At 38.1% G+C, this 27,582-nt stretch overlaps 1 protein-coding gene across 2 annotated transcripts in view; it reads left to right on the forward strand.

Moving 5' to 3' along the window:
* Positions 1-27,582, forward strand: part of LOC109057950 (serine/arginine repetitive matrix protein 4-like) — a 90,256-nt gene that overhangs the window by 41,264 nt on the left and 21,410 nt on the right. For both annotated transcript variants that reach the window (XM_042753472.1, XM_042753478.1), the window contains exon 2: positions 18,239-18,379. In XM_042753472.1, coding sequence (XP_042609406.1) covers positions 18,239-18,379 — 141 coding nt within the window. The remainder of the gene's footprint in view (positions 1-18,238; positions 18,380-27,582) is intronic.

Genomic DNA, 27,582 nt, shown 5'->3' on the forward strand with positions numbered 1-27,582 from the left:
CTGCTTACTCATTCACATAAAACAATATATTGATTTAAATTTTGTAAGACATGTTTTGTGATAGACAAGCTTTATGCACGGGAGTGACAATGTCCATGAATATTTAATGATTCACATCTGAGAGACAAAGGGCAGTTCCCTAATGACCCATCAGTGTGACTGTGAAGCAGGTAAGACAGAATGTGAGGAGACTGAAAAAAAATGGCCTTTTAAATTATTTACATTTTATTTACAACACAGTATAATCAAAACATATATAATGAAGGTCAAAGACACATTATTGAGCATACTGATCTAACCACAGAGATGTGAAATGACTTTGATCATTCCTGAAAACAGATTCTGTTCAGCAAGTGAAACAAGTAAATCATACCTGATATTTAAGTGTTTTCTGCTTCTTTCCATCGATTCAAGGGGAAAAAAAGCATCACCAGTAGTCAAGGAGCTTGTTTTACCAGTGTAGCTGAATATCTGATATAGGTACAGCACTCTCAGAGGAAAACAGTTTGAAGAAACTCAAGTGAAAGCCTACAGTATTATCTGTGGTGCAGGTATCTGATAACTAAAAAAAGAAACAACCAAAAAAAGAAAAAAGAAAAGAAAAAAAAGAAAAGAATTTGTGAGTATATTATAATATATATAATATCAGGATATCTGTATAAATAGAGATTTTGTAGTCATAGACTCATGCATGCTTTGTACATTTTATATCTGAGAAACTATTTAAAGGAGATATAAAGGACATTTTATATCTGAAAAACAAATTATTATTCTTTAGCAGTTATAAAAATCTATTTTTGAACAGAGTATTAATAATAAACACGTCTAATTATTCTTAGATGAAGCATTCATCATGTTACAGTGTACACTCATATTACTTTTATATAGGCTATTGTTTTATATTATATAGAGCTTGAAAACATCATCTCGCAGCAAGAAATTTAGATACAATGAATTGCCTATCATATTCAAAATATTTCCCTCTGTTTCAAACATTTAAGTCAGGATTTATGGTTTGGGAAAACCCAACTTTGAGGCTAGATTATATATAGCCTAGTATGCATGATGTTATAGTATGATTTTGTAGTCATAGGACTCACACATGCTTTGTATACTACTTTTATATCTGATAAACTAGTTATATTGTTTAGTAGGGCTGGGCGATATATTGCATGCGAACATGCTTTTCAGTAAAGCCGGCTCCCTAATTACCGCTAAATCGGCCATCACCTGCTTTGACATGGAAGTGGCAAATAGACAGAGCTGTAGATTACTGACAAGCTACGCAATATCATTATCGATGGTTTGGGAAAACCCAACTTTGAGGCTAGATTACAGTAGAGATAATGAGTTTAGACGAGAAAGAAAAAAAAAAGTATACCCCAACTTTGAGGCTAGATTACAGTAGAGATAATGAGTTTAGACGAGAAAGAATAAATATTGTGTTGGTTTCATATGGATAACTTTATCACAGAATATTCAATATGACTTACTTCATTTAAAAGTAGACACTCCAAGCTTTCTATAGAAATGTCTCTCATGTCTGTGTATTGAGTATTTGCTGAGTTTCAGTTCATTTTAGTGACCCATTTCAAACAGATATGCACGGATAATGAGACGGCTGAAAGTACACCCTGTTTATTTTCTTTATTTCACAAAAGCACAATGTTTTGTTGATATTGTGAGTGTACACAAAAACAAATAGACCATTTACAGATTAAATGCTGTATTACTCCTATATGTACGATCAAGTATGAAGGAGCATTTTAAGTTCTTTTCACTGTTATCATTAAAATCTGGGACGCTGGCGGAACTGTCAACCTCAGAAGGTTAATATATTCCACGCTCAAGCACACGCATTAAGTTTGCCACAAAGCACAGGCAGAAGTAGCCTAATAATTGTAAAAAATGACACATTTTAATTATTTATTAATAAACTAATGTTTTCTTGTTGGCTGCAATATGACATTCACGGTGCTGACTATCTCCACATGGACGCGCCTTTTCAAGAGAAATGCAACCTTCACAGATTACATAATCAGGGAGTATTTGCTTTCATTTTGAATTGGTTTGTTTAAAAGACATTTCAAGCTTTCTGTTGATATATTTTTCAAGTACGTGAGGCACCCCAATTTTTTTTTATTTCATTATCAGGAAAAAATTCAAGTGATCATGAGTGTGACTCCCTGTCATGCATGCACATTAATAATTTTCCACACAAACACTTGAATATGAATAGTAATAGAGCACATTTCTTTTAGGTTACAGTATGGGATCCGCATTGAATATAAATCTTCACAAGCCTACAGCCGAGACAGGTGCAGTTATATATAACCTGTAAACTGAAGGCTATTTGACGTTTTAAAGTGATCTAACGCCAATGTATCTCCAAATCATTGATCATTAGTTGTTCTTGATCAAGATTAAACGGAAGCATGACTCTCATAAACTTATTTTAATAAATCTCTTTTGCATTAAGTAATAAAGATACAAAGCAGGTTAAGTTAAATATTATTGTACAAATAATTATAAAATGCTGTAAACTGCGAAGATTGCAATTTCACATTTTGCATATACATGACAAAGTTAGTTATTTTTTTTATATGCAATTATACAAAATAAAAGCAAACAAGATTTATAATGAAGATAAAATATGTGTACAAATAAAAATAAATCTTGCGCGTCACACTCAGCATCATGCACGCCGCGGAAAGCTTGCACTCTGATATTTTGAGGAATCATATTCACTCCTGCATTTAAATGCGGCTACAGGTTTTTTTTTTGTTTGTTTTTTTTAGTTTTACTTAAACTGTATAAAAGCAAGTAAAGGCGGCTTCCTTTAAAATCACTGAAGTTGTCAATTAATGAAGCTCTTTTTTACGTTGTGTGCACACTGTTGATTATAATGAGAGAACTTGAGTTTAAATGTGAGGACGTTTTATTAATCCATCCATTCTTTTCAGTTTCAGTGATTTAGCTAAATCGTGGCCAGGTTTAATTTAAATTTTCATCTGTTAAGATTAAATATTTTAACTATAGTGTTTTTATTTCATTTTCCCCAACTGCAGCCGTCAAATGTAACACATTGGCTAGGCAAAGCTGACGGCTATTTGCGAAAATGTGCTTTGATGCGTCTGTCTGATAACTTGTGGTTAAAGCACCACTCAGTGGTCAAAAGCTGCAAATGCACTTTGCAGCCGTGGCGGCACTCGTAGCGGTAGAAAGCACTGGATGGCCACCTACTGTATTTTTCAGTAGAATGTACATAGCCTACTAATCACACATTTCTAAATCAGCTTTGTTTGCCAAAAAAAGTTTGCTCAATTTTCAAAAATTAAAAGATAAATAAGGCTACTTTAAGAAAAAATTTAATAAATTAAGTTGTAGAAAAATGTAAATACACAACACAGATTTTCTAAGGAAAAAATTCATAAGGCTACTTTAAGAAAAAATTTAATAAATTAAGTTGTTTTATGCATTCAAATAATTAGATATGCTAAAATACTGAATTTGGTAACAATAAAAAATATGGTAGAAAAAAATAAAACATTTCATATAGGGCCCTAAATGTTATTTTGTTAAACTTTTAATAAATTGATGTGAAAATCTATAAGTTTCATGATTTTATTTTAGACATGCTTTTTGATTAATAAAACTTAATTTATCTATTAAAATGGAGTCCAAAAAAAAAAAAAAAAAAAAAAAAAACAGAATCCAGAAAAATTCAAATGGAAAAAACTATATTTGGAAAAAAAAAATTTACGGAATGTAGGGGAAAAAAAATGATTTCATGGGGCCCTAAAATTGTAAAAATGCAGAAGAAGGGGTGGATTTAGGTTAAAATTTGTATAACTATCTGTATATAAAAACAATAGAATTCCAATTTGTCTGTGTCTATGTGTGTGTGTGTGTGTGTTCTTTTTAAACATCCCCTCTAAAACATCCCCTCTAATGTGTGTGGTGTGTGTGTGTGGTGTGCGTGTGTGTGTGTGTGTGTGTGTATGTGAACATCTGGAGTTTGCCTGGCATTATTTCCTCAGCCTGGGGCAAAAGTCTTCTATAGTGTGAATGTGCAACAAAGAGAGAGAGAAAGATAGGGGTAATTTGTTTTGTTTGAGCAGAGGGGACGGTAGGGAGTGAAGAGTGCTTAAATTGATTGATTGGTGGCTCGCAGAGTAGTGGACTGGGCCATAATTACTCTTTGTGCCTAGTGTGATAAGGAAATTAATCAAACCATTATGTTGCTCCGTTTTATCATCAGGTAGCAATAATTTAATAAACTAACTTCACTTGTCTTCAGAATGACTTTCCTTGCTACGTGTGCTGACTATCTTTTGCACAGAAGGTTAGAAATTTTGCATTACATCTGTTGGTAGGGGAAGGATTTTCCTGTTGTTTATTATATAAACAAGAAAATTATTCTGAAATTATTCATTTTTATCATTCCATCTGTCTGCCCTTCTGTTCGCCACCATACCTGTCAATAGCTCTGCATCTGCTCTACGGAAGTATCACATCAGACTCTACTGCAAACTGTGTAAAAATACCCTCTGGTTGAAGTAAAAAATCTAGGGAGATTTAAAAAAAATTCACATGCGCACCGAGGTTTTAACTTTGTGTTGTTATGTTATTCTTACGTTCCTCCTGCCAAGCAGAACAAATGTGGGAGAAATGGGAGGGCTGGAGTAATCTGCTAAATCAGTCTGATTGTTCTTAAATCCTTCATGTCCACTTGTATCGCTCAGTGGAGCCTTCATGCAGAGTTGGAAATAGGGCAGCCAATTCTCCATTCGTTTCAGTTGTTTGTGGATTTTCTTCTCTCTGACTATACCCCGACTTGCCTCACTCACTTTCTTTTTCCCCTTCACTCTAAAAGTGTCTCTACAAATCAATTACCTTTCCTGGCTCGTTTGGGATTTAGCGAGGACATTGTCTGTGGCAGATAATGAGGTCTGGTGCTATGATTTTCTTTCTCCCATGATGCCACACAGGTTATTTTCTCAGTGGAGGCTGCAGGCCTCATGTTGCAGAAATTTAAGCTGGTGTTATTGTCTTCCCATTTTATCAAATAAGAAGCTACAGCACAGCCTCAGACTAATAATAATAATAATAATTCCTTACATTTATATAGCACTTTTCTGGGCACTCAAAGCGCTTTACATAGAGGCGGGTATCTCCTCAACCACCACCAGTGTGCAGCATCCACCTGGATGATGCGATGGCAGCCATATTGCGCCAGAACGCCCACCGCACACCAGCTTATTGGTGGAGAGGAGACAGAGTGATGAAGCCAACCAGCAGATATGGGGATGGTTAGGAGGCCATGATGGTCAGAGGCCAATGGGCGAATTTGGCCACAGGATGCCGGGGTTACACCCCTGGTGCTCTTTGTCATATATTTCCTACGGAGCCGACACTGGGGGTTTCTTACAGATCAAACAACCATAAATGCCAAACCAAGAACAACACTTATCAAATAACTAATTGCTTGTAGAATTCCCATGGGACTGTTATGCACATCCATTGTTGTAGAATTACCATACTACTATAATTCACAACCATACTTTTCCCTTATGGGACTAGTTATGCACAATTGCTTTTCCATAAGGAGACCATGTTATGCACATCCATTGTTGTTAGGAAAATGTGTGTGTGTTTGAATTACTCAAGAATAGTACAGCTTCTATAATTAGCATTGTGTTGCTCCATTTGCATTGTTCCTGACCTGGTGGCAGTGTGATGCAGCAAGTTTACTTGACTTCAGAGCTTTAGATTAGTGGAGCACACCGCTTGTCAGAAATACTTGTTAAGCTGAGTTGTTTTTCTTGAAATTGTGTGACTAATTCACATTAAGGGACATGAACATGCCTGCAAAGTTTTAAAGTGTTATGGAATGTGCGCACAAAATTTCAATATTGATTGTGATGTTAATTTGACCTGCAAATTTCATGGTTAAAAGCATAGTGTGAGTTTTGGTTTTGGTGAGAATTGTGTTTAATCCAATTAGGGTCAATTTGACCTGGAACATTTATAATAGATTTTTAACATAAAAGAAAGGTTAAAATCACATCTTTAAATTGTACAATATAAAATGTGCATTGCTTTCTGGTCATTCATCAGATGCAGAGGAACTTCTAATTTTTGGAAATTAAATGATTAATAACGAGTCTTGATTCTGATAGACATGTCCATTTGCCTAAACAAGTTTAATTGCCATGTCTTTCCTAAGCATACCCATCATTAGTATCAATATAACAATGAAAAGAGGTTGCCTTTTACCCCGAATGTTACACAAATAATATAATCACTTTCCATTTTGATAGATGGAGCTCTGGAGTCAGTTATTCGATATCTGCTCTTAATTAACATGCTCAATCATGTCTCTCTCAAAACGATCTGCCGCCCACCTTTTTCATGATAGTGATTATCAGTTGTTTGGCTTTGGATATGACAGACCTAATAGAACTGGATATCCTCAGTGAACTGCAGGATGGACTGGGGACTCGTATATGAGATGTGTCCGCAGTGGGAGGATGGTGTCTCGTTTTATGTCTGTTGTCCTCAGAGGTGGACAGTAACAAAGTACATTTACTTGATCACTGTACTTAAGTACACTTTTTAGGTATCTGTACTTTATGTGAGTATTATTTTTTTCTGGAAACGAATGACTTTAACTTCAATACATTTAAAGGACAAATATCATACTTTTCACTCCACTACATTTCTATCAAGGTCCTCAAAGTAGAAAGTCATTACTATGTAGCAGCTTTGAAAGTCAGTGGGTGATTTTTTTCCACCCAAATGTGGTTACGTGAAGTGATTTCCCAGCATTTTTCAGGTTTTATTTATTTATTTATTTATTTATTTTATCAGTCTGTATTTTAGGGCTGGTCCGAATACCATTTTCTGAGCTTCGAAGCTTCGGTAGTAATCAACACAGAATATTCGAAGCTTCTGAGGGAGGGGGCTGAACATATTCTTTTCTCAATACTGTGTCTACACCAGATGCCACACTGCAACAAAATACAATAGAGCCTATTATGCTGTCTACACTTGATGCTGCGCGGCAGGATAAATTCACGACAGTAAACTGCTGCTGGGTTCTATTTATGACACACTGATACAAATTTAAAATGATTTTCAACGGTCGCTTTGTCGTGTCCAGTGCAGGCAGACTTTAGCTGTTGCGGCGCAGCGCAACACGACAACTGTCGCGTCCAGTTTAGACACGGTGTAATAAATGCAGAAATCTCTGTTTCTGTCTATCTGTTTGCATTTGTATTATTTCGATAACTGTTCATCCAATCGACTTCATGCGTGGCGGGTGTTTTGCTGCGGACCCAAGGGAGTGCAGTGTCGTATTTGGTGCAGTATGGACACGCGACACGTTCTGAATTAATAAACTTTTAATAAACTACAGAACAGCGTGAGCCAAAAGGGGCGCACCTCACGTGGGCAGGGCTCAAATGCTCCGAGAATGGACACTGCAGTAGTGATACAAAACTCACAGGTCTGTTAAGATCAATACTTTTAATATAGACAATACTTTTAATATAGACTTTATGTTTTTTTATGGCTGCTGTATTCTCAAGTATTTTCCAAGCAAATTAACTAATTCATATTCAAGCGAATGAGAACCATTTCACAGGGGATGCCAGGGGTCCGAAAAAAAAAAAAAGAATATTCGAATCTCAAAATTGAAAATCGAATGCCAACCCACCGAACGAATATTCAAATAATCGAAAATTCTGGTCCAGCCCTACTGTATTTACAGCAATTTCAAATGTGGATGAATGGCTACACGTAGATGTGTGGGTACACTGCCTGAGATGTGTGAGATCACTACCATGCTGCTTTTGGGTTTAAAAAAATATATAATAAAAATTGGTCAACTCAGTTGTTTCATTAGTCAGTGTATTCAGGTGTAATGTATTGTAAGTTGCTTCAGAGGCATAAGGTATTGCCAGTATTACATACAACAGGAATAAAACTGTTTTACTTTTGGTACTCTGACTTTTTCCAGTTGCTATAACCGGGTCCCCGGTGCATCTACCAACCCAGAAAACGTGAAAAAGACTAACCCAGTAACTTTGTTTTGGTAAGCCTTTATCTGCAAGCATCTGAAAAAACAAGACGGTCAGATTTCTCTCCCTTTGTAACGTGGCAAAAGGGATCTTATTATAATATCACCGCCCCTATGCATATTTCCACTTACGGTGATGGCACCGCCATTCTGTTTTCGCAAGTGACAATGGTATACCAGTTCTAATACCATGGCTAAAGTTTGAGCAAAGCATGCAAACTGTTATATCGTTAGTTGCACAGATCAGCACAGAACATTATTGAGAGTCTCAGCCTCAGAGGAGAAAAGAGAGCATAAACATGCAATCCCTTTTCCATGTGTTTACCATTACAGACATAGAAGACTGTTTTTGTAACTTGTGTGTTTTTAACATAAACTTGTGTGTATTTGACAGTTTAAGCACAATAAGACATGAAAGAGAACATACACATGATAATCAAAACCAAACAGATGTTTTTTTGTTTTTGTTTTTATCAGAGTATCTGACTTATGAACTGTAAATGCACAGCCCTATTATGGAAAAGGGGGTGAGGAGCAGCAGCTCATTATCATTTAACATGCACGAAAACAACGTGTTTCTGCTTCCTCTCAAAATATGCATTTTCAAAATGATATAATAAATGATCTGTGGGGTATTTTGAGCTGAAACTTCACAGACACATTCTAGGGACACTTGAGACTTATATTACACATTGTAGAAAGGGGCATAATAGGTCACCTTTAAGTAAAAATCTGTCTTTACAACTTTCACTTGTAATGGAGTAATATTTGACCAGCAGTATCTGTACTATCACTCAAGTTGTGTACTTTGTCCACGTCCTTTTGAAGACGAAGATTCCAGGAAGTAGTATGCGAGGCTTTTAGTACTAGAGGTAAAACAGCTCTGATTTTAGAGGGGAGCTCTTTATTCATTTATTTATTTTAATAAATATTAATAATAATTATAATAATTATTATTTTAAAATAATTTCTGCAGAATTGAAACAAAGCTAAAATAATATTTTCTATCAAAATTATCTAAAGTTGAGCTCATAAAATCCATCCATACATCTGTATCCATGTAAATAATTTGTTTTATATTTCTCATCTCTGACAGGTCTTCTTGTTGAGTGTTAACAGCACTAATTAGTGTAAGTGTTAAAGCATATAATTATGGGTCATAAGTTAGGTTGCATGAAACATCTCATACATGTTCATATCAGGCTACCATGGTAACTAGCAGCATTCTCAAATAACACTTCTTCCCCTGGTAAATCAGAAAGGCTATGAGTATTCTTAGGATTTAAAAATGATATAATGAAAAGTAAAACAATAAGCAAATTTAATCAGAACTCAACAGGTAATTTGAATTATATTCATTCACAGATACATAAACTGTGAGTGCATCCAGGCAAATTGGGTTATGACAAGAAAGGTTAGCTCTATGTTTAATAAAATGTGTTCATTATTCTCTGTTTTGCTGTCATCTCATGGTGCTTTTCTAAATATCATTGGATAAACATTGTAATTGGAGCTATATACCGAAGGACTGCAGCGTATTTCCTGAGTGGTAATTAAAGCTGAAGTGTGTAGTCTCACTTGTGTCATCCAACGGAATTTCAAAAATAATATATATTTTTTCTAAACAGATTTTTAATGGGCAAAACACTCAGACCCCGCCCTAAACTGATGTCATTGGTTGCTGTATTGCACCACTCAAACAAAATTAAATAACAATTGATAGTGCACAGTGTTTATGCTTTTCAGGAAATTTCCCAAAGGGCTACTTTACAGCCTACATACACACTTTTATAAGACACATAAAGACAATGTGCATGTGCGCAAGGTATTTTAGGCTTCGTTTACACTGCCAGTTAAATGTGACCCAATTCTGATTTTTTTTTCTGATTTTTTCATATGTGACACAGATCGGATCTGTTCTATGACAGTGTAAACAGTAAAAAAGCGCATGCATTCGGATATTTCGAGATCGGTTTCAGGCCTCATTCATATGTGGAAATAAATCGGATATAAATCAGATATGTGCCAATGCAACTGTCATGTAAACAGGCAGATCAGATTTTCTGAGGCATTGCGTTCTGTACGTCATTAAAACTGAGAGAATTTGGTACTTCTCTGCGGTTTAACGACGTCATTTGTGACCCATGCTGGCAAAATGAGTGTAAATTCGCACAGGCTATTTTCCCCAATAGTAATAAATCCCAATCCCAATAAATACACACATATACAGAATTAAAGTATTTCAGAATTCACGCAAATATAATCTGCTCTGTCTTAAGTGAACGCTTGGGGAACTGTTTGAGGAAAACATCTGATGTGTAACATTATATTAGATCCATGCATTACATTATAGGACTTCTGCACTTCATTGAACTGCTTTTGTAGTTTTAATAATCAATTTATTTGTAATGAACACACGTTATTTTTACATTTGATTGTTTTTTGTACACGAATGCTTTAGTTTTGATACAAAGTGATAAAGGTAATGCATTTTTTATTTCTTTCTAAGCTAGCCTACTTGTACTGTTTTTTGTGTTTTTTTTTTTTTGCATCTGTTATAATAGCAAAGATAAAAATTTAAAAATAGCTGTATTGTGATTATTAATATAGTAATTAATAATAAGAAAAGAAGGAGGACTTCACTATCGACTTCAAATTTTTTGTCCGATTCCAACAAATCATAAATCATTTTGAAGGTCTTTTAATGGAGAACTTCATTTTTCCCCCCATTTTTTTTTCTTCCAAATTGTTCATTGTGACTCGTTTTGTCAGCACAAGTCACATTATTCTCATGAGGAAGCACATGTGAAGGCAGTAAATGGCAACAACGCATGTGCGATATTTCAGGCAGCATGGCAAGTGTAAACACATGAATTGGATATGGGTCACAATTAAAAGAACGTGTAAACGGACAGCCAAAACATCGAATATAGGCAACAAATCAGAATTGGGCATCAAGACCTGCAGTGTAAATGAGGCCTTAGAGTCAGATTTAGACAGAAGTCAGATTCAAGTGTTTACATGCTTGATTTTTCCTGTTGATCAGATTATTTCAGGTCAACACCACCTCTTTCAACCCAATCAAAATTTCTCTCGGATGGATTGAGGTGTTTTTTTGAAGGCTTTTCAGTCCGATTGAGCCACCGCTCTGATTAAAAACTGATTCCTGTAAACATATCGGGTGCATGTAATTGTAGCTGCTGTAAATTCTGTAGAAACCTTTAGGTTTTATTTAAGCATTTATTGCTATCCTTGTGACTGCTGACTTTAAATCACCAAAGATGAATGTGTGTTTTTGAGGAAACTGGCTTTGTCTCAATGGCCATGTTTCCACCTGATATTAAGATGAGTAAGAATTGTTTGTTTTGGTGTGCTTTCTTACAACATGTCCCAGATGAAGAGTACTTGGTGCATCTCTTCAAAATTCGATGTGGTCACATGTGTTTTTGACTACCTCTGGATGTGGTTTAATAAGTGGCCAATTCTTCTCTTCCGCGTCATTCTCCATTAACGAGAGTACTATGATGCATGCGTGTGGGTTTGTTGAAAGCAAGCCGCAGCACATGCAGGTTCTACATCAGATCGCCAGCCACTGTGTCAGCAGGATTACATACATATGTCGTGGTACTCTCGTGAATGCCGGCGGAGACCGATGTGCAACTGAAGAATTGTTGAATAAAGTTATTTTTGTTTGCTTTGCGCACAAAAAGTATTCTCATAACTTCATAAAATTACAGTTAAACCACTCATGTCACATATGTACTATTTTAATGATGTCCTTACTACGTACTGGGCCTTGAATGTGGTTTCATCAGAAAGCTCTTGGGTTTCATAAAAATATCTTAATTTCTGTTCCGAAGATGAAGGAAGGTCTTACAAGTTCGGAAAGACATGAGGGTGAGTTATTAATGATTTTCATTTTGGGGTGAACTATCCCTTTAACAGCAGATGGAAACATACCCTATGTGTTTGTTTGGGCACCTGTGTTTGTGTTCATGTCTACAAACTTCTGAAACAGCCCTCTGCATTCTGTCATCTCTGTGGAGATGTGACATTTCTCCCGCCCACCTTTTTGTGTGTTTGTGTGCGTCCTGAGCCATCTGCCTTCTGTTTCTTGATCATGCTCCCTTCTCAGTCTTCCACCTCCTGCATTTCTTTCCCATCACACTGGTATCTGTAGCCAGGTTTCCATCCAAGGATTTTTTATGAAAAAATATTTAGCACTTAAAAATTTTTACCAATATAGCTGATGGAAATGTCATTTATCAATAAAATTTCTCATGTCATGACATTATCTCTTATCAAATTAACCTCATAAACACAAAATCTATACCTAAAATTCAAAAAATGTAAATTTTTTTTAAATTTTTTTTTGCTCACATTTAAGCACTCTTTCCCTGTAGTTCAAAAGCGAATTAAATAATATTCATATTATTAAATTGCATCTAAAATCTATTTTATATTTGATAAGAAAAAGAAGAGCTACCTCTCAAACATACTTATCTTAATTTAATGTTCCTTTAGTAGCCTACATTTACATTATTTTTTTTACAGTGGCACTGATCAGTTTAAATAGCCTGTAGTCCGTGCCATTCAGCGTGACAACCATACCCTCGTGATATTACTATGCCAAGCACATTAATTTTGGCTTGTTAGTAGCTTCTCATATTTTTTTATTCTTGTTTTGTTCAGAGTTCCGTTCTACCGTTAAATTTAAAGTATTTGTTGTGGAGTGAGGGGAACTAAAATAGCATGGTTTCAATGTTTGGCTGACTGTATTTTATTATGACAATGAACAGGCTGCGTTGTCGAGTTAGTAATGCTTAACTGCGCGAGTGAGGCGCTGGCACGATCACTTGTTTTTTTTTTTTTTTTACATTTTACACTTACATATTCTAGCTGCGTGACAACAGCTACACGGCAACAACAAAACCCTTCAAATATAATCATACAATAATAATAAAATAATAAAAACAAATCAAAAAAAACCATTATAAATATACATTCACAATAAAACAATCACAAAAAACATTGTGCTGTTGTAAAATAAAGGAAACAAACAGGATGCCGCTTTCTCAAGAGCGCATCACAATAATGAGCCAAAAATTTTGCATTTATGCTGCTAATTGTTGCAGGTTTTTTTCTTTCGTTTTGTTAATTTATTATTAAGAAAAATATATTTCCCATATTGGCCTATTTATTTCTTTTATATAGCCTATAGCTTTATGTTTTTTTCCATTCGCAGAAGCGCTGCAGGTGCGTGACATGACCATGTGAATCCTCAGGTGCTGTTGTTTATGCTGCTTTTCCATGTATAAAATTAATCACAGGAAAACAAATTTAAGTATTTTTATTGGCTCATAGCCACATAACAATTCAAATTTAATTTAATTGTAATTTAACATAATCTTGTCGGTTAATAATGGCTAAATGAGCATCGGTTGTTGGTTATAAGAAATAAAATAACCAAAATGAACATTTACTCTAAAAGTTAATCAGAAAAAAAATGATAGGCTAATACAACTGAACTGAATAACTATAAAAAATCAAGAAAAAAAAAACCCCAAAACAAAAAAAAAAAAAAACCCCCCAAAACAACAACAATTCATTACACTTGTTAAAAACAATTTTATGCAGGCCTATACAATTTAATAATAGGCTATATAACAAAGTTTTGTTTCAAATGGATGAAGAACAGGCTACTAGCCTATATAATTTACGCAATACGTGAAATGATATATGGAAACAGCTCAAGGGCAATTTTTTTTTTTTTTTTTTTTTTTGCGGTACACCAAAACTTATGCGACAATTCACTTTATTTAGGGATGATGTTATCACTCCACACACCATTTTATCGGTAAAAGGCAAGTTGGATGGAAACAGTCTGTAGACAGCAATTTTCGCAAAGTTTTTTTTTTGCACATATTCTCTTTGTCAATAACAGCGCAAAACCTGGATGGAAACTTGGCTTGTGTGATATGACATTTGCAGTTAGGAGACCCAAGCTAGGAGCGGTGACTCATTCACAACAACAGAAACACATCAACACAACCTGGATAGCTGACATTAGACTGCCACTGAGACCCCACATCACAGCACAAACAACACACCACGGACAGGTCATGGCCCTACATTTTCAGCACTTTTTAATGTAATCCCCCCCCTTTTTATTAGACCCTGTTTTGTTTTGTTGTGTGTTGTTGTTGCTTTTTAAAATCCACACAGTTTATGCTATGAATGACATTGTGCAGCTTGTTAAGGAGTGCTTTTACTCTGCTAAGTGTTTAATAACCCACAACAAAAAAAAGCTATTTACAACCAACCATAATAAAAAACACAATAAAAAAATGCATGAATTAAAATATATTTCCTTATGACTGGCTAAACCTCTCCATTCCATAACTGCTAACAAATAGAAAGGCTCAAGTGTCTAACGGTTCTACAGAAAATGTCCTGCAGCCAAAATCCGCATCTTATTATTTGCTAGAAAGCTTTTCCCTGCTGTGAAGTTTTAATAGTTCCATTTAGACCCTTCAAATGGTCTGTACTTTCCAGGGTAATGGATTACAAGCACTCAAGACAGCTTTGAAAGTTAGCAAGCCCAAACCAATGCAAGTGCGTGTGTGGATGCACATGTTTGAGACAGATATAAATAGCGCGCCATAAATCTGATTCCCTATGGAGAAGTTCTTCCATAAATTCTGAAGCCGATCTGAGAAAAGTCATTCAGTGATGGGGAAATCAATTTCATTTAAAGCTCTCATCATCTAGCTGATGGCCAGTAAGAAAGAGTCTGGGTTTAAAGATGTCCATGGAAAATTAAGAGAAATATTCTATTACAGCAAAAGGCTGTGATATTACAACAGTTACTGCCTCTTGAGCTCCTGAGTTGGTTGTTGTTGCTGTATCTCAGCAGGTTTATTCTTTTTGTCACTAGGGTACGAATTCACAAAACATTCTTAAGAATAACATTATTCTTACCTGCTATTTTCTTCTTATTTTCTAACTTAAGAATAAGACAAAACATATTAATTATTATCATTCACTAACTAATAATGCATCTAAAGACAAAACTTTGTAATTTTTATTTTTCACGAATTGCTCTTAGGAATGTTCTTATCAACTTCTTAGAATTTATTTTAAAGAAATAGCTCCCCCAAAAATGAATATTTGCTGAAAATGTACTCGAGGTCAGGCTATCTAAGATGTAGATGAGTTTGTTTCTTCATTGGAACAGATTTGGAGAAATTCAGCATTGCATCATCACTTGCCCCTAATGGTTCCTCTGCAGTGAATGGGTGCTGTCACAATGAGAGTTCAAACAGATAAAAATATTACACTAATCCACAAGTAATCCACTTCAGTCCATCAATTAATGTCTTGTGAAGTGAAAAGCTGTGTGTTCGTAAGAAACAAGTTCATCATTATGACATAATAACTATAAACCATTGCTTCTGGACAAAATACAAATACAAATCCACCATTATTAATTCAAAATCACAGATTTTTCCTTGTCCACCAATAGCATGTGACCTCTCTCAGATATAAACTTTGATGTTTGGGTCATTCAGCTGCCCTCACACCAACATGTTTTCACTGTTTTGCTGTCTGTAATCCTCTCCCTTTTATACCCAGCAGTCCGATGCATTTTCCAATCAAGTACTGACACATTGGAGGGCTGTGTAGGGCTGTGGTGCCGGAAGGTTGACATTAATAATGTGATTGTGCTTTGCCCTCTCTTATCCAGAGGTGGCAGAGGGCAGGCCTCCTCCTGCCGCTGAGAGAGAGGCAATCAGCATTTAATCTGCAAGACTGATTAACTTCTCATTACAATCAGACACACACACACACCATGCGGGCACTCAGACACACAAATTCATGTACAAATGTACGGGGCCACACAAAACACACACTACTCTCACACTCAAGAGGTGGATCTGTAATTATGCCAAGGAGATCAAGTCAGGCCTACTCACACAGCTTTAGCAATCAGTTTTATTTATGCATTTATTTTCAAACTGTTTTTAAGGAATAGGGCAATTACAGGAAAAGAATGGCTCAAGTGTCATGTGACAGTCTTTGCTGAATCACCTGGGTCTATCTTTGCTCATGTGCTGTTTCAATCAGAAACATTCTGATTCTCAATAGAGAGAGTGTTAAACAGCAGTCTTACAGTTAAAACCACAGTTTAGCAGTTTTAATTTTATTTTATTTTGTATTTGTTTGTAAAGTGTGATTCTAGTAGAAATATATTTTCATCTTTTGTGTGATTTCTACAGGTTGGAACACAACTGTCAGGGTTGGGGTGTGGGGATGAGTCCTCGTCTCATCCCCATTTGCAGGAAGAATAGGGTTCTTTATTAATGATAAAGTAAAACAAAACAAACAAAAACTACCACATTGGCAACTTGGCAGGCAGTGCAAGACAGGATCATGACACAACTAGGGAACATACAACAACAAAGTACGACAGGACTGCAAACACAAGGAAAATAAATAGGGAGCAAACAAGGCAGGTAACAAGGGAAGACAGGTGGGGAAAATAAACCAATAATCAGGTAACAAGGTAGGCGGGGTTAGACAATAGACATGAGAGCACATGGCACACAGAAACAAACAAGAAAAGTCATGTGCTCACACAAAACAAAACCAGAGCATATGGCCAGCAAAACAATCACAAGCCATGTGCTTTAACAAAACACAAACACGCAGCTAACGAGAACACTCATAAGCCATGTGTTCACACAAATCATGACAACATGAAAGCACACAGCCCATGAAAACACAAGCTGCATGCTACACAGCACAAAACATAACATAACATGAAAGCATGCGGCCAAACAAGAACCGCATGCTACACAGAACACAACACACACAGAAGAGTGCACAGTCTGAGTGAACGCGAGACTGTGCCCTACAACAACAAGACAGAACACAGGTAGCATGAGTGTCCGAACCCCGACACAAAACCAAAACAAGACATGAGTGCCGGGATCCAAACACCATGCTCCATAATGAAACAAGGAAACAGAATACGCAGACAAAATAGTGCACTCGAAGCCGCGCGCTCACATGAAAACAAGACATGACAGGACTGTCAGGGCACTGTCACAAAACCACAAATAAACTAGACTGAAGTGACAGAACCGTGACACACAACACACACACAAATCAGTAAATGTTTGGCACTAATGACAGTAATGATGTTTTATATATATATATATATATATATATATATATATATATATATATATATATATATATATTATCCATACAGGGCACTTGATACCTAAGTTAAGCCATACAAATGATATTTATTATAACTGTATTTTTTCTAGCAATTTTATTAACCATCAAGATCTATATGCGTCTAATATTTTACATCAGAAAATTATTTAAATTTTTGTGTCTGTCAGTACATTGATATTGTACATTTCAGTACAAAAAGACATCCTTACAATTAACTTTTACGTAAGCATTATGTTGTATAGCTAACACAAACTGAATTACTCAGTTTTCATGTCAACCAATTATTACATTTTTCAGCCTGGCCAGGTGTATTCATTGAATCATTAGACAGCATGAAAAATATAATTGCAATGACTTGAGTGTGCAATTTTCAAATGTCAGATGTTTTAATGTCAGATCATCAAGAATACACATAAAACTCTTCACTCTACTCCACTGACAGAAAGACGAGCACATACGAGTCTTGAGTTTCCAAACCATGCACCTTACAACCTTGGGATACGCACAAATAATTTCAGAAATGTCAGTTCAACTGAGGCGTGTAAATAAAGGCTTCTCTGTTGACACATAATTTGAATGCTGAGCAGATGACCTCTGCATTTATGAAGGTCTTGGAGAGAAACATGAAAATGCTCAATGTTCTCGAAGTGCTCAACCCACTTCCTTAAACACAGGTGCATTTACAAGCTGAAAAACAAAATAATGGGCCCTTTTTCATGCCTTTAGAACAATGCATTTCAGTTTAATTATAGAGCTATAATTAAGATCATTACATAACTGCCCAAACTTCACAAAAGGCAAACACAAAAAGTCATGTTATGCTTGTCTGGACAGTAATGCAGATTCGACAGCCTGTTGACTGTAAAATATTTGATGCTAATGACTTTTGTTATTTTGTTCTTCCAGACTGGAGACAGCAGTTAGTCTAGCACCCAAAGACGATGAGGAAAAAGTGAAAACGAAAGATGCAGTTCCAAAAACCCATCAGAAAAATGGACACATAAAACGCAGAGGACGTAAACGCCACAGTCACCGGCAAGTTCAGAGGTCTGTATCTTCTAAAGCTGAGTCATACACACATTTTCATCAAGAATGTTTTGGTGTTTAGGAGTAACGTCTCAGGTTACGCATGTAACGATGGTTCCCTGAGAGGGAATGAGATGCTGTGTCCTCTAGCGGACACTATGGGGACTGTTGCCAGCAGGACGGGTGTATACGGGAAGTATAAGAGGGTGCCTGCCGAACACATCACCAACTTGGGTGTCTGAAGTAGATGTGAAAACAGGCAAACCCTAGGCATGGTGAGAGCACTTAGCATCTTGTTTCCTCTCAGAGAACCATGATTATATGCGTTACCCGAGACGTTCCCCTTCTAATGAACTCAAACTGCATCCTCTTGCAGACACAATGGGGAACGAAATGCCCACTCAGTCATGCATAGGGCTGGGCATAAATTCGAATGCAATTTCATGCGCATCTTGTCAGTAAAGTTAATAATCACTCTGCTCCCAGTAAAAGTAAAATATTTGATAAATTACATAAAAGACAAGATGGTGGCGTGAACGCATCGCGAGGCACAGCGTCTTACCAGATTTCGAAAAATAGTGTTAATTTACCTGGTTATTTCCTTTGTGTTCTCCCGATTAAGTAATGCGAACTATAGCTACAGTAAACAGTCACTTTTGGACATCAACAAACGGCGTTCCAACATAGTTTTAGATCATCCTTTCGACTTCAGCGAACTCCCGCCGGAGTTACAGAGATCACCGTGGACAAGCAGATCACTCGCATCGACCGGAAGTGTTCGGCGTTGGCGTCGAGATCGTAAACAAAGATGGGGAAAGCATGGAGGGTGGCGTGCTAAACTAAGGCTAAACCCACACTGACCAGCTCTGCCCAGCATCTTCCTTGCCAATGTATGGTCTCTGATGAGCAAGATGGACGACCTAAAGATCTGGACCCTCACACAGAAATGGCTTATAGACTGCAGTGTTATGTTCTTCACTGAAACATGGCTCTGTAATGATGTCCCAAACAGCGTGGTGCTGACAGAGTAGCAGCAGCCTCTGGTAAAAACAAGGGTGGTGGAGTATGCATTTATGTAAACAAATCACGGTGTACAGACTCTGTCATTGTTGATACCTTCTGTTCTGCTGATCTGGAGTTCCTGATTATCAAGTGCAGGCCATTCTACCTACCACGTGAGTTTACTTGCATTGTTGCTGCTGCAGTTTATGTACCACCGGACATGCACCCAGATGGGGCCTTTATTGTTGCTGGGGTGATGCCTACAAAGTCACTAAGATCTGTTCTCCCTAAATTTCACCAAACACTGGACCATGTATATACCAATGTGACTGATGCCTACAAAGTCACGTCCCTCCACCACCTAGGTCAGTCTGACCACCTATCTTTGTTCCTGCTCCCCAAGTATACCCCGTTCATCAAATGTGTGAAATCTACAATAAGAACTGTTAAAATTTGGAAACTCTCACAAAGATCAACATTGACACTTACACCAGCCACCACAAACTCTCACAAAGATCAACATTGACACTTACACCAACTCTGTCTTGGAGCACATCAACAGGTGTGTTGGCAGAGTGACCAAAAAAAATAAAAATTTATTTCCTCAAAAAGAAGCCCTGGATGAACAGAGAGGTTTGCCTCCTGCTCAAAGCAAGAGATGCAGCCTTCAAGGCTGGAGACTGGGAGGATTACAACTCAGCCAGAGACAACCTGAGGAAGGGTATCTGCCAGGCTAAACTAACACACAAACAGAGGATTGAAGAACACTTCAATTCTTCAGACCCCCGGCATATGTGGCAAGGCATACAAACTATCACAGATTACAAACCACCCAGCACTGCACCTCCCTCCAGCTCTGCCTTCCTCCCTGACGAGCTCAATCACTTTTATGCTTGTTTTGATCAAAATAATAAGGAGGTCTCCCTCAAATCTGAGCATCAATCCAATGAACTGCCTCTCACACTCTCCACCTCAGATGTTTACTCCACTCTGTGTAAAGTGAATGCATGGAAGGCAGCTGGCCCTGACGGAATACCTGGTCGTGTGCTTAAAGCCTGTGCGGAGCAGCTGGCTGAGGTCTTCACTGACATTTTCATTCTGTCCCTGGCCCAGACAACTGTCCCCACTAGTTTCAAAAACCTCCACCATCGTACCAGTACCGAAACACTCCACTGCCTCGGCCCTTAACGACTTCCATCCTGTCGCACTCACCCCCATCATTGCCAAGTGCTTTGAGAGGCTGGTTGTAATCCCAATTAAAATCCTGTCTCCCTGCTACACGACCCATACCAGTTTGCCTATCGCCACAATAGGTCAACAGAGGATGCCATCTCTACGGCACTTCATTCTGCCCTCATCCACCTGGACAGTCAAAATGTGAGAATTCTCACATATGTGAGAATGCTGTTCATTGATTTCAGTTCTGCATTTAACACTGTAATCCCCTCCAAGCTGATCTCTAAGATCAGCCAGCTTGGAATCAGCACACCCCTATGCAACTGGATTCTAGATTTTCTGACTACCAGACATCAGTCTGTTAAGTTAGATAACGTCTCATCCTCCTCCATCATCACCCTGAACACCGGTGTTCCACAGGGCTGCGTACTGAGCCCTCTTCTGTACTCATTATTCACCCATGACTGCGTTCCTGTTTATGGCTCTAACGGACTAGGACTCATGCGCACACCCACATCTACATCAATGGAGCTGTAGTAGAGCGTGTGTTGAGTTTCAAGTTCCTTGGCATCTCTGATGACCTCACCTGGTCCCTAAACACCTCCACCCTGGTCAAAAAGGCACAGCAGCGCCTTTACTTCTTACGGAACCTTAAAAGAGTACACCTGAGTCCCAGGATCCTTGTTGAATTCTACTGCAGTATCATTGAGAGCATACTCACAAACTGCAACTCAGTATGGTACAGCAATTGCTCCGCATCTTACCGCAAAGCACTCCAGCAGGTGGTGAAAACTGCTCAACGGATCACCAGCACCCAGTTAACTACTATTGAGAACATTTATCACAAGCGCTGCCTGGGCAGGGCAAGGAACATCATCAAGGATGCCTCTCACCCTAACCATGGACTTTTCACCCTCCTTCCATCCTGCAGGCATTACAGGAGCCTACGCTCTCGCACTAGTAGGCTCAGAAAAGAGCTTCTTCCCCCAGGCTGTGACCATTCTGAACTCCACACCACCAATCTAACCTGCACCTGCTTTCTTACTGCACTGGTCACAGTACTTTATGTACATGTATTTGCGCTACTCATATTTTGCACAGATTGTACATTGTTCAAGCTATTACACTGTAAACTGTTTAATGTTGTTACTGTACAAAGCACAGTAAACTATTTCTATAAAATATTATTGCACTACTGATTTTTTGCATAGAATACATTGTTTACCAATACTACTGTACACTCAAAGTGAAAGTGAAAAGTGAAAGTCGTGACATTTGCCAAGTATGGTAACCCATACTGGGAATTGGTGCTCTGCATTTAACCCATCCAAGTGCACACACACAGCAGTGAGAAGTGAAAACACCATGAACACACACCCGGAGCAGTGGGCAGCTATATATCCAGCATCCGGGAAGCAACTGGGGGTTCAGTGCCTTGCTCAAGGGCACTTCAGCGATGGGTTTGAGGGTGGAAGAGAGCGCTGTTCATTCACTCCCTTCCACCTCCAACTCTAATTTACTCTAACCTAAAAACTATATTCTTGCACTTTTGGTTAGATGCTAACTGCATTTAATTAGCTATGTACTTGTACTCTGCATAATGACAATAAAGTTGAATCTAATCTAAAAAATATATATATATATATATACCCTTAATATATATACCCTTAAAACCCTAACAGGATAGACAGCTAGAAAAGGGCTCAGGGGGCTGCCAGCTGCCTACTTGAAAAACCCTTATTAAGGGGGCAGCCCGACCACTGAGAATATTTGAAAAAAGCCCACAAAGCAAGGGAGAGACCAGACCTTCAGTCAATGGTTTGCCAGCAAGCAAAACACATTAGAACATTGTAAGTCCAGCCTCAGAGCCCAATGTAAGCAGTAATCTAAAAACACTTTAGGGGAAGCATCAAGAAGTGTTAGAATCAGAGCGCGGTTTAGAATAGGAATGGTTCTCATCCAACACCTCCCTGAGACCCACTCTCTTCCTCTTAGCACTTACTGGACTTCAAGAGCAAGAAGGGGTGTGAGTGGCCATCCTGCTGTTCTGATCCTGCCATTTTATATTAGATTGAGACAGAACAGCTCTCTCAGAGGTTTTAGAGGAAGACTCGGGACGCAGGGAATGAACTTCTTTAAGGCAGTGGACTGCGCCTTCGCCTCCCTGAACTTCTCAGCCACCATCTTAATGGAAGTGGCAAAAAGCCTGGGAGGTGAAAGCGGAGCATCAAGAAGAAAGGCTTTCTCCTTCCTTCCGATGTCCGCAAGATTTAACCACAAATGCCCTTCTGTAGCCACCATTGCTGCCCTCACATGCCCAATGGCACCAGCAGTCTAGATCTCTAAGAAAGTCTGATTGGTAAGTTTGAAACACAGCCATAGTGTGCAAGTTTCCACCAGTTTGACCTGCCACCACATATGCCCTGCCATTCAGACGTGAGGTGGTCTGAAGCAGTCTGAATGCCAGAGCAGGAGTCTTTAAAGAAGATGACTCACTCTGGGAGAGATAGCTCATCTGCAGTACAGGGGGCATCTCCACATATCTGTGCTTAGCCACAATCTCAACATTAGCGAACTCTGCATGCAGAAAAAGATGCAACCGACCCAAATATGGTCTGTCCCACAATCTCACTAACTCCATGTGGAGGTTGGGAAGAAAGGGTTGACTCTTGGGAATGGGGAGGTCATGACCGCCCAGAAAGCGCTCGTCCAAAAGGCAGGGTTCTGCTTTTTGCGTTACCAAATTAAATCAAACCTCTTAGTAGCGCTCAGCATTACCTCCAACATTTTCCCCATATGCGGGACTGGAGCTAGGTGGGAAAATTCAGTGCTCACACTTTCATCTCCATCACCAACCACATCCACATCCTTACTCTAACTAGATGAGCCCAATGTAGTGCTATCTGTGTAATCAGATGACCTAAGAGAAGAAGTATCTGGATCCCGCAATGTTCCTGAGCTCACAGCCGAAGCTTTTGAAAGGTCCATACCCTTCTCAAATTTTTCTGCAAGCTCAACCTGCGAAACTCAAGATCTGAGTTTACCCTGTGCCTCAGTAGCAGCAGGACCCAAACGCAGAAGCTTGTCCCTCATCCCGAGAGAAAAGGGACAAACACGAACTGAGCTTTTTCATTGAGAATTTCTCACAATGAGCACATTCAGAGCCCTCAAGCACCGAATACACGTGCTCCCTGCCAAGACACATAACGCATAGATTGTGTGTGTTGTTGGGTGTCAGAAACCTTGGACATGGAGGCACACACTTTCTAAAATGCTTACTTGCCTTAGTTTTCTCCATAACACCTTCGCACGCACTGTCAAACAAAAGGCTTCTGAATACAACAACAATTGCTGACATATTCGGCAGCCACACTCTTATACTTCTGGCCGCCTGCCTACGTCATGGGCTATGTAGGCCAGTGGGACTGGAGTTGTTTCACATGTGCTTCAGACACTGGTCCTGCTGTCGGCAGTCCCCATAGTGTCCACTAGAGGAAGCAATGCGAGTTCCTGAGAAGGGGAAACACTTCAATATAAAGTATTATTTTGCTGTTCTTGAAAAAAAAAATTTTTTTGTAGAGTCTCTGAAGGTAAAATACCTGTTTTCCAACACCTTTAAAGTGCTTGAAAAAAAGCATGTGCTGTTAATAATGTACAATTTAACAAAAGTACCTTTGTATAGATAAATCTATTCAAATGTGAATTTTATTTTTGTTTTTGACCCCAGAGAAGATCAAACACATGAAAATATGAAGCACCGAATCCACTTCTAAACCACATCCTCACTCTATAAGCATGAATTAGAAACCCCAAACTTTAAAGCGAGACAGGCACAAACACTGTTATCTCCTTGCCACAGTGTAAACATTCAGGCATTGCTGGAATTTTTATCCCGGGTGTCTTTAATGGGGTCCTCTTCCTTCTCATCCACCAAAATTCAGACTCCACCTAGTGAAAGAAATTGATTCAGCGTTGATTCTTAACGCCGTAATTCCACTGATACCTTCAAAGTATCCGTGATAATGCAGGGCACAAGCAGTGCATCAGTACGTAAAACAGGGAATATGCCAACTCAAGTGTTATCTTAAACATGCTATTCTCTAGTTGAATTCATGTTCGGTTTTCTGCCAGAGAAGAGCAGATGCAAAAACATTTTTTTTTGGTTGAAATCAAGCATACAACAGCCGCTAAACAATGCAAGATCAAAGAATGATTAAGTCAGATCAAGCTAAAACTCTGAAATGCATAAAAGGCTTTCCTTCATCACTACAACTGAAGAATCCTAAATCATGAACATATCAAATGTGGAAAGCCTTATTTTATAGTGTCAATATCAGTCTCAATAAAGTGACTTTCTGGGAAGACCCTTCTGTTTAAAGTCTTTTATTAGTCCTTACAGTGCTTTCGCAATGCAGGTTTGTCATCCTTTGGAGTGTGACAGCAGTCAAAAGCTCTCTGTGTGATCTTTTGCTTGCACACTTTTTATTTCATAACTTTCACAACAAGCTTAAGCTTCTGTATTTTGATTTTGAGAATCATGGTGCAGTTTTTTTTTCCAAAGCAGAAAGGTAAGTACAGCAGTGCTGGCAATGTAAACAGCACTGAAGCCCTCAGTGAAATGTCAGTTATCAATGTTGACAGCCTTTTAACTTTCTAACCTTGTCTATTCTCCTGAGTGTGTCAGTGTTCAGTCTAACTCACAAGACGACTCTCTCCACACTGTTCCTTCTGACAGCTGAAGTGATGTTGGCCATTAGGGGTGTGTTCGTTACCTGTGTGCCTTCAAGGTCAGCTGAAACTGACGGAAAGACTTTAAAAGCTGTAGAGCAAACCCACAAGCTAAATAAAAGGCATAACTGGACATATCTTTGTGAAATTCACATTGGTCAGTGAATCAGACAGTGTTGCAGCAAACGTTCTGTTTTATCTCTAAAGCCAAGTTCAGACTGCACGATTTTAGCCCTGAATTTGGCTCGCCGACAGGTTTTGAGAAATCGCCGACAAATGCCCCGAAATCACAGGCAAATCGGTGCTTGTTCACGTGAGTGACAATCACGCAGTGTGAATAAGCAAAGATGTGATCTGAGAGAATCGCCGTCGAGTTGCCAACGCCCGTGAGATATTTGACATGCTAAATATCTGGACCTGTCGTGCTGTGTGAAAAGTGTTCTGACTGAAAACTACATTGGCGATGACCGACAGCCAATGAGAGAGCAAGATACAGAGCAGCGGAGAGTTCGGGGAGGAGTTATAGACCACAATATCAGCAAGCATGGCTTCGTTTCAGAAAAAGGCTTCTTCTCTGTCTATTTGGACCCAAGAAATGGAAGAAAAATTTGTAGAAATTAGTAGAATATCCGGTCTTGCATGTGTGATATCGCGTTGTTTCCTTGTCACATCTCGCGTGTGTTTGGTTGTGAAATGTAGTTTGCATGCCAGACAGAGTTGTTGCCGATTCTTCCTATTGTAAAGTCATGAAACCTTCTGTCGCCGATCCATCGTGCAGTGTGAACACAGCAGCGACTGAATGCTGGCCAAGATAGTCATGCAGTGTGAAAAGAACAGTGACCCGACTACTTTGAAAATGCAGTCTGAACTCGGCTTAACTGGTTGATTTCAGAGCTGATTGGAACCAGGACTATCTGACCACTAAGATATCAGAATTATAATAGCCAAAAGAATGTACGATAACAATTTTGTATCAACAATATTGGCGGGTTGGGGGTGCTAAAACAGTCAAATTCATCTTTAACTTAGTTCTCTTATATGGCCAATAAATCACACTCACAGTGACAAACTAACTTTTTCAGGTGTGGGTGGAGTGTCTCGCGTTTGTCTGTCATCTCCAACAACATGATTTTGTGCAGCAGATCTTAACTTGGACAATTATCAAACTATATAAGTTTTTGTGTTGTGAATTTTAATTATCATCTAAGCTCAAGATGTGTATAGCAGGCTTTATTCATTGAAAGGTTAGTGTGACGACCAGAACTGCACACCAGTAGTGAAAACATGTACGGTTATGTTCATGAAGTCTCCCATGCACTTATATATAGAATCTGTTTGATATGTGAATGAGACAGACATTGTTACAAAAATTAGCTCTGTCCATTGTGGTTAATTATCATTTTAAAACTAAAACCATTAAAAAAAATGCCATATATATATATATTATATATATATATATATATATATATATATTTTGAAATCATGTAAATGTTAACTGAAGAAAAAAACAAAAAAACAAACAAACAGGTATATAACTAAATATATGCTATATAACTAAAACTAAATCTGAAATAAAAATTAATAAAAACTGTACAGACATATTTACAAAAAAACAATAAACATTAAAAATGACAAAAACACACAACAGAATACTAAAACTTTATCTAAAATTAAAATGAAAAAATAAAATCTAATTTAAAATATAAAAAAAAAATAAAATTAATAATAATATTTTATTTAAAGCTGCACTAACCAAATCTCATTTACTTTGCCAGAAAAAGGGCAGGATCAAGATTAAATGAACAAATCCTGGACTATTGTAGTGTTTGCGTGTGCGTGTGTGTGTGTGTGTGTGTGTGTGTGTGTGTGTGTGTGTGTGTGTGTGTGTTGTGGTGTGTGTGTGTGTGTGTGTGTGTGTGTGTGTGTGTGTGTGTACTGTGCGCCTATGTGTCAAGGGTGTAATGTGAAACAAAGGTTCCTAATTAAGCAGAAATGGCACTTGCTTTTCTGCTAATCAGCTTCTAATGCATTTTAGGCTTGCTAATGCAGCAGTGGCTGGATGAACTGCCTTCCTATATCAGACCAAACAGCCTTTTCCATCCTCAGAGAGCGAGTAAGCAGCCCGCTCCCCTGTGAGCACATTCACACAGTCTGCCTGGCTCTCCGTCTGTGTTTTGATCCATCTAAATGGTTTCCTCTCAGTGCTCATATTGAATCACTGACTGGCTGGGTAAAGTCAAAGCTACAACAGTCTGTAATTCATCGACTGTCACGGACAGCACTCCCCTGTGTCTATGAAATATTATTATCCTGCTGTA

The sequence above is a fragment of the Cyprinus carpio genome, chromosome A5, assembly GCF_018340385.1.
Source record: "Cyprinus carpio isolate SPL01 chromosome A5, ASM1834038v1, whole genome shotgun sequence".
In the NCBI taxonomy this organism is placed as follows: Eukaryota; Metazoa; Chordata; class Actinopteri; order Cypriniformes; family Cyprinidae; genus Cyprinus; species Cyprinus carpio.